The 8801-nt window shown below is 46.1% G+C and overlaps 1 protein-coding gene across 7 annotated transcripts in view; it reads right to left on the bottom strand.

Annotated features, from left to right (window-relative positions):
• MAPRE2 (microtubule associated protein RP/EB family member 2) overlaps positions 1–8801 on the bottom strand; it is a 114231-nt gene that overhangs the window by 7592 nt on the left and 97838 nt on the right. For 6 of the 7 annotated variants that reach the window (XR_006414095.1, XM_044424177.1, XM_044424183.1 and 3 more), the window contains one exon: positions 1875–2033. The exons of the other annotated variant lie outside the window; for it this stretch is intronic. Coding sequence is in view for 5 of the 6 variants with exons in the window: in XM_044424177.1 (XP_044280112.1) it covers positions 1875–2033 (159 nt within the window). In the remaining variant the exon portion in view is untranslated. The remainder of the gene's footprint in view (positions 1–1874; positions 2034–8801) is intronic. 7 annotated transcript variants of the gene reach the window in all.

Below are 8801 nucleotides of genomic sequence, written 5' to 3' on the forward strand. Positions count from 1 at the left end.
TATAGCCCTGTGGCCAACATCCCGTTTCTGGGCAAGGTGTTGGAGCGGGTGGTGGCAGGACAACTGCAAGCTCTCTTGGATGAAACTGATTATCTGGACCCATTTCAGTCTGGCTTCACACCCGGGTACGGTACTGAATCTGCCTTGGTCGCCCTGTACGATGACCTGTGCAGGGAGAAGGACAGGGGAGTGCGCCCCTGTTGGTTCTTCTGGACCTCTCAGTGGCTTTCGATACCATCGACCATAGTATCCTTCTGGATAGGCTAGCGTGATTGGGGGTTGGAGGCACTGCTTTGCAGTGGTTCTGCTCCTATCTCAATGACCAATTCCAGAAGGTGGTGCTGGGGGACTATGGCTCTGCACCACGGCAGCTATGCCATGGAGTACCGCACGGGTCCATTTTGTCCCCTCTGCTGTTTAACATCTACATGAAACCGCTGGGAGAGGTCATCAGGAGGTGTGGGCTGTGGAATCATCAGTACGCTGATGATACCCAGCTCTACCTCTCATTTTCCACCAATTTGGGTGAGGCAGTGGCTGTGCTGAACCGGTGCCTGGCCGAGGTAATGGGCTGGATGAGGGCCAATAAACTGAAGCTCAATCCAGACAAGACGGAGGTCCTGTTGGTTGGCGGATCGGGCTTCGGGGAGGGTGAATTGAACCTAGTCCTGAATGGGGTTGCACTCCCTCTTAGGGACATGGTCCGCAGCTTGGGAGTGCTCCTCGACCCAGACCTTTCACTGGAAGCTCAGGTGACAGCGGTGGCAAGGAGCACTTTCAGCTTTGGCTGATCCATCAGCTGCGCCCCTACCTGGAGTACGACTGCCTGGTGACAGTGACACACGCATTGGTGACTTCCCGCCTTGACTTCTGTAACGCGCTGTACGTGGGGCTACCCTTGAAGACGGTACGAATACTTCAATTGGTTCAAAATAGAGCTGCCAGGCTGCTGACGGGGACTGGGCGTTCTGTTCACATGACTCCAGTCCTCCGTCAGCTTCACTGGCTTCCCATTGAAGTCCGGGCCCAATTCAAGGTGTTGGTGATGACCTATAAAGCACTTAACAGCCTGGGTCCTGGTTACCTGAAGGAGCGCTTACGTCCATATATGCCCGCCCGCCCCTTGAGATCAGCGGGGAGGCCCTTCTCCGGGAACCCTCCGTGAAGGAAATTAGGAGGGTAGGTACTTGGAGGAGGGCTTTCTCTGTGGTGGCGCCCAATCTATGGAATGCGCTCCCCAGAGAGGTCCGCCTGGTGCCGTCGTTATTTCTTTTTCGGCACCAGGCGAAGACCTTTTTATTCAATGTCATTTTAACTGTTAATACTATTTATTTATTTTATTCTTTGGCCAGGGCAACTTATTTAATATTGTGAACTTGTTTTATATTTTATTGTATTATATTTTAATTGATATTTTTGTGAGCCGCCCCGAGGTTTCGGTGAATGGGGCAGCATAGAAATTTTCTAAATAAATAAATAAATAAATAAATAAATAAATAAATAAATAAAATTCTCACTTTTTTTTGACCCTGTGGAAAGAAAACTCTCCTGACAACAATTTGACCCTCAGCTATACAGTTCAGCAAGGAGCAAAAGGGTACTCTGGGCAATCAACAATAAATAAATCCTGAAACACAGCAACAATAACTTTCATCCTCAACAAAATTTGAAAAATAAAATCCACAATATTGATGGGAAACTGTTAAGTTCCATCTTTAAAGTGAAAACTATATGTTTCAGTTAACTGAAAAAAAATCTATTTAGTGTGATATAATCTGCCATCTTTATTAGTGTACTAATGCTACCTATTTTAGTTTAAGACACATGGTATACAATTCCCTGCAATTAAAAACAGCAAATTATTTTGGACTCACATGTTCTTCTGAAGCATAGAGAACTTCCATTAACCGCTGGACAAGGTCATTATTTTCCTGCCCATGTTCTTGACAGAGAAGCTCGATTTCCCTTAACTTTCCAAAATAGAAATCCCTTTCCTTCTCCACACCTTCGAGTGCAAGTTTTAATGAATGTACCTGAAAAAATACAGCATTTTTAAGCATATGAAAATTGCATGCTGCATATATGACAGCCTGCATGATCACAAGGCAGACTGAATACTCAAACATTTTCAACAGAAAGAGAAACAGATGTATACTTTCACCCTGAAAAATGGGTGTCCTCACTGCGTTGATGCTTCCATATAATGCATTATCAGTGCTCTTAAATGCCATCTAAGACTGGGTTTAAATAATGTTTTTGTGGTATATGCCGTATCAGAGCCTTCCAATCCTATGGTATGTCCAACAACCAGCCTTCAATCGCTATCCTAAGCAAGGCAAGATTAACATCCAGAGAAAGAGAATGGACACGGGTGTTGAACTAGTGAGCAAGGCAAAAAGCAAGGAAAAGGAACAGAAACCCGTAACTACATATTTGTATCTAATACTGGCTTAGCTATGGTTCTCCATATTGCTTTATAGAGAATATTAGTAACAAGTTCACTAAAGGCATTTCCTTCCACTGAAAGACACATCAAGTATGCCAGTGTTTGTTCTCATTTTGTAACACTATCATCTGAATGAAGGAACATCTTAGAGGATTAAGGGATAACAGATCTTGATGTTGGGCAGGAGGTGAACCACATGCTCTTCTGGCTAGAAGAACATGACTTCCTTATCAGGCTGCCAGACATGTTCCACAGGAGCAGCATTACATCTTAGGGGTAAATGTTCCACAGCAAAAATATATTTATATTGAATTAAAAGAGCAGAGACTTGGCTGCTTCTACCCGTTTACCTTTAAGGGCCTTTTTTCAGACTTGCACATGTTTCCTCCCCACTCCCCCTTATGTGCTGCAATCCCTCCCCCTTCCTAATCTGCCATGATACCCAAGCTGGGAACATTATGATTACTGAAAGCCATAGTTTACCACCAAGACAGAACTGGAAGTCACTCTTAAGATATATGAAGAGACACACTGGATCAGACCAAGGGTCCATCTAGTCCTGAATTCTGTTCACACAGAGGCCAGCCAGCTGCCCGTGGAAAACTCACAAGCAGGAGACATGAACAGAACATTATCCTTCTGCCCACACTCCCCAGTAACTGGTGTACACAACTGTAATGTCTCTGATGCTTCAGACAGCATATAGCCATCAGCTAGTAACTACTGAAAGCCTTCTTATCCATGAATCTGTCCAGTCCTCTTTTAAAGGCATTCAGATAGGTGACCAACATTTACATTGCTCCTGAGGTTTGGTGGCAAACTATATTTTATCAGAAACATAATTTGCACTATGTGGATGTTTCAGCAAATATGTATTTACCATAGTTATGTCTGGGTGGTGCCCTTAATACAACTTATAATAAAATAATAAAATAGTCTGCAGTGTAAAAGAGAAGGAAGCACAAAAATGGACATATGAAATGTACATAGATCATAAAAAGCGGCTAAAAACACTAAACCAGTAAATCATCAGAGGTTTTTTTAAGGCCTGGGCATAAAACAGGCACTGGATGAATCTCTATAAGGATGGTATTCCATACAACTGGAGTGTCACTTTTAAGGAGGACTCTGCATAGAACAGTTATTAAGAACAGAAACTGCAAGTCATCGGTTGAGTTTAGCTGTGAGATTGCTGGGTGACTATAGAAAAAGCTACCTTTAAATTAGACAGTGCCTTCCAGTATTGCTGCTGTATATCATGGAAGGGAAACGGTCAACAACTTGCTGTATCAACAGTGGTGTCACCCTGTGGTGGGCAAGATGAGCAGCCAGCTTTCTTTTCAACAACAGAGGGTGGCAAAAATAATCCTAGCCCTTGTGAGTTCTCTACCACTTCCTCCATTTCAATGTGAAGTGAAGTGAAGGGTTTGTTTGGCAAGTGCATGATGAAAACTCCTGGAGAACTCTGGCCATGCACTGACAAACAGGCAAGAAACCCATCACTGGCCTTTTCTGCACTGCAGCAGGAAAGGCAGGCAGAAGATTGGACACTGCAGTTACCCTTCAGTCAATGATGCCCAACCAGCCATTCCATTGATCTTTGGTGTTGGAGACATGCCTGAAGAGAAGGGAAGCTGATGAAGACAATTTTTAGATTAGCCAGGAAGGCCACTCAAGCCAGTGTCTGCTTCAAGGATGTACAGTTTTTACCTTATAGAATCCCTTTATTGTTATTATTAGTTTTTATGATGTTTGGATGCACTAGCTTTTACGTTGTTTGATTTTATTCTTTATGTCATTCGTTGTTGTTCGGTGAGCTGCCTAGAGAGCCCTTGGGCTATGAGGGCAAGTGTCATAAACAAACAAAACAAAACATGTGTTGAAAAATCTACAAAGCACTTTGTCTATGTATCATCATTAATGCCTTCTGCATCGGCATAAGAGTGAATCAGATCATCATAATCAGATAATTATGCTGGAGGAAATACACATCTCCTGGTTAAGCTTGCACCAATACCACACATCTGCTCCTTTTCAAAGGCGTTGTGGAACACCTGAAAAGTCTGGTGGGGGGAGGAGGAGGAGGAAAGGGCACTCCCACTCTCCACTTTTAGATCAGTTGAGGCAGAAAGTAGCTCTCTAGATGTTTCGGACGTCAATTCCCAATATTCCTGACCGCTGGCCATGAAGGCAAAAACATCTGAAGATCTATCATCTGCCCCTCTCGCCACCCACTGTAGAAAAGCAGGTTGCTTACCTGTAACTGATGTTCTTTGAGTGGCCATCTGTGCATTCACACATATGGGTGCGGGTTGCTGCACCTGCGCAGTGCCTAGGCCGGAAGATTAGAAAGCTAATGGTTTTTGGCAGGAAAACTCCGCTCCCCTCCCCCTTTGTGGTATAAATAGAGTGGAGTGTCCGCCATTTTGCTCAGTCTTGAAGACCGCACGTTCGCCCTCTAGAGGTTAAAAATAAAGTAATGATAAGACACCATTATATTCCCACGGTACCGATGTGAATTATAGTACGGTACTGAGAACAATCTCTAGTCAGCGATATAACCTCCCGGTACCAATGCCATTAATATTTCAGTACCGAAAAAAAAATAACCACCCAGCGACATAATCCAAATGGTACCGATGCAAATTATAGTATGGTACCGAGAAAAAACATGATATCCACTCACCGACACTGAGTGGGGCCGGCGGGTGGGTTGTGTGAATGCACAGATGGCCACTCGAAGAACATCAGTTACAGGTAAGCAACCTGCTTTTCTTCGTCATGGCCTCTGTGCATCACACATATGGGTGATTCGCAAGCTTACCAGACTCGGCGGAGGGAGGTGTCATCATTGAAGAACGGATGAGAGAACAGCTCTTCCAAAAGAGCAATCCCGTATGGCACGTACATCAAGCCGATAATGCTTGGCGAAAGTACATGGACCAGCCCAGATCGCAGCTCTGCAGATGCCTTGCAACGGAACCCCTGTGGCAAAAGCAGACGAGGTCGCTACTGCTTGTGTAGAATGGCCAGTTGGAGAGACAGGTAAGTCTATTTTCGATAGCTTTTAAGCCAGGACAATAGTCTGGGTGATCCAATTAGAGAGTCTCTGAGATGAGATCGGTGATCCCATTTTTCGCTCAGAGTATTTAACAAAAAGTCTATTAGTAGTACAAAAAGATTCAGTGCGGGATCTGTAAAAAGCCAAGCAGCGGCAAACATCAAGCGTGTGTAAAGCACGTTCTATTGGGGTCAACGGCGACGGAAAGAAAGCCGGTAGAACGATTTCCTCATTCAGGTGGAACGATGTGGCCACCTTGGGTAAAAAGGAGAAATCCATCCGAAGGACAACTTTTTCCTTATGGAAGTTCAGAAATGCTGGGTCTATGCGGAGAGCACAAAGCTCTCTAGCTCTTCGTGCTGATGTAACCGCTACTAGAAAGGCAGTTTTCCATGACACCAGGCATAAGTCCGCAGTTGCTAAAGGCTCAAACGGTGGTTTGGTAAGAGCCTGGAGTACTACAGAAAGACTCCACGTTGGCATGGCAGGGCAAATAGACGGATGTAAATTTTGTAGTCCCTTAATGAAGCACCGAACCAGCGGTTGTGAGAAGACGGATAACCCGTGTATAGTGCCATGATAATGGGATATAGCGGCTGCATAAACTTTGATGGATGACAATTTAAGTCCCTCATGACGCAAATGTAAAAGAAATTGTAAGATATTGGTGACTGAAGCCGTTGCAGGGGAGAACGAATGGCACTCCGCAAAAGAGGAGAATCTTCTCCATTTAGCCGTATAGGAATGAGGAGTGGACGGTCTTAATGCAGATTCGATAATCACCTGAATTTCTCTGTCGGTATGCATCGGAATCGTGATATTCGCTGTCGAATTCGAAGTCAGGGCTGCATATACCATGTGTTGAGTGAGGTCACCCATACTGTGAGGTGTCCCCGGTACCAACTCAGTGACGTGAATCAGGTGATTTGCCATGCCGTCAGCTTCAGAGAGAACATATCTGGATGGCGGATCGCTCCTCCTTGTTGTGTTAACAAGTGCGGGAGAGTTGGTACATGAAGGAACGTTCTGGACAGCAGCAAGAGAGTGGTAAACCATGGTTGTCTCGGCCACCACAGAGTCACTAGTATCCCCGTGGCCCTGTCCTGGGCTATTTTTGTTACCACTCTCGTCAGAAGTGGGATTGGAGGAAACGCATAAAAAGGTATGTTGCTCCAAGGGACCATGAGAGCATCTCCCATCGATCCCAGCCCGATGCCCGCTCTGGAACAGTAAAGGGCACACAGGCTGTTCTGTTGCGTGGTGAACAGGTCCACATCCGGATAACCCCACAGGCGGAAGAGTTCCTCGCAAAGTTGTTTGTCCAACTCCCATTCATGGGTTGTCGACATCTGTCTGCTTAATGTATCTGCTTCGACGTTGTCAGTTCCAGCCAGGTGAACCGCCATAAGCGTGATGTTCCTCAGTATGCACCAGTCCCAAATGTCCATTGATAGGCGTGCTAAGGCTGGTGATTTTGTGTCCCCCTGCTTGTTGATGTAGAAAACTGCCGCTATATTGTCTGATGCAATTTGGACAATTTGACGGCATAACACAGTCTCAAAAGTCTTGAGGGTGTTGAAAATCGCTAGAAATTCCAGGAAGTTGATGTGTTTCCTCGCCTCTCGTCGGTTCCAAGTACCTTGGACCCGAAGTCCCGAACATGCCACACCCCATCCCAGGAGGGATGCGTCGGTGTACAGAGTCATCGTTGGCTGAGGTGGTCGAAACGGGGTGCCGATCGACAGGTTGTCTGTGATGGTCCACCACGTTAAAGTGTGAAGGACTGCATGCGGGACCCAAATCTGCTTGGTGGCAGGATCTTGTTGCGGTTGAAAAACAGTGTTGAAGAACAGTTGAATGGGTCGCATACGTAACCTGGCATATGGGACAATGGCAATAGCAGCAGCCATATGCTCCAGTAGTCTCTGAACGGACAAGGCTGGAACCGTTCCGTGTAATCAAATCCGATGAATATGGCTGCATAAAGCATTCTGACGTTCCGGTAGGAGGAAAGCTTTTTCCCGTGTCGAGTCGAGTCGTGCCCCGATGAAATCAATGACCTGCGTGGGAATAAGGGTCGATTTGTCACGGTTAATGCAGAGGCCGAGAGCATCGAGCAAAGCGCAGGTCATTTGTATATCAGACAAGAGAGCTTGTTCAGATTGCGAGATGATCAGCCAGTCTAGTATGGGTAAACCTGTACTCCGCGAGTCTGCAAGTGTGCGCATACCGGTGCCATACACTTTGTAAAGACTCGAGGGGCTGTGGCCAAGCCAAAGGGTAGGACGTTAAACTTGAACAGGTCGGATCCGACAGTAAAACGTAGAAAGCGTCTGTGTGAAGGATGTATGGAAATATGAAAATAAGCATCCTTCAAATCCAGAGAGGCGAACCAATCCTCTCTTTTCAATAACGGAAGAATGTTCTGTAAAGTGGTCATCTGGAACCTCCTTGGTTTGATGTACTTGTTAAGAGTTCATAAGTCCAGGATCGTACGGAGACCACCGTCCCTTTTCGGGACCGTAAAATATCTGGAATAGAATCCATGCAATCCTTCTGAACAGGACATTTTTCGAATCGCTCCCTTGAGAAGTAGCTGTGAGACTTCATCGCGTAGCACCGATGAAGAAGGTGTGAAGCGAATCGGGCTCGAAGGAGGAATAACATCGAATTCTATCCTATATCCAAACGAGATGATAGATAACACCCACCTATCAGATGTAATGGACTCCCAAATGGGGAGTCGGCCCTGGAGCCGGTCCCCAAAAGGGAGAAGGGAAGGTGGTGCTGGAATAGAGAGGATGGTTCGTGCAAGCTGTCAACGTGGGCGTTTATCGGTATCGAATCGCCTACGGCCTTGGGAAAAACGCTGTTGTGCTTGCTGCCTCCGACGCTGCCGTTGTTGGTATTGTTGGGTTCGAGGGTAGTTTTGCTGGCACGGATAATATGGTTGATTCTGGTAGGACGACCGGGGCCACTGCCACTTACGTTTTTGCGGGAGCTCCATGCGGCATGTGGTTAGGCGTGATTCATGAATTGCCTTTAATTTTCGGTCAGTCTTCCGGTGGAACAGACCGGTACCATCAAAAGGCATTTCCTCGATTCTGCGCTTCATCTCATTGGGGAAATTACAATTGCGCAGCCACACATGTCAGCGTAGTGAGATGGCATTGACGAGGGCCCTTGAATTGGTGTCTACATGGTGACGAGCAGTAGACAGCTGTTGTACTGCCACCTGCATCGCCTCCTTAATAAAAACCCTGGCAAGGTCCGCTTGGTGGTCCGGAAGGGAGG

This window comes from Varanus komodoensis, unplaced genomic scaffold, assembly GCF_004798865.1.
Source record: "Varanus komodoensis strain SLA01 unplaced genomic scaffold, ASM479886v1 scaffold14_1, whole genome shotgun sequence".
Taxonomy (NCBI): Eukaryota; Metazoa; Chordata; class Lepidosauria; order Squamata; family Varanidae; genus Varanus; species Varanus komodoensis.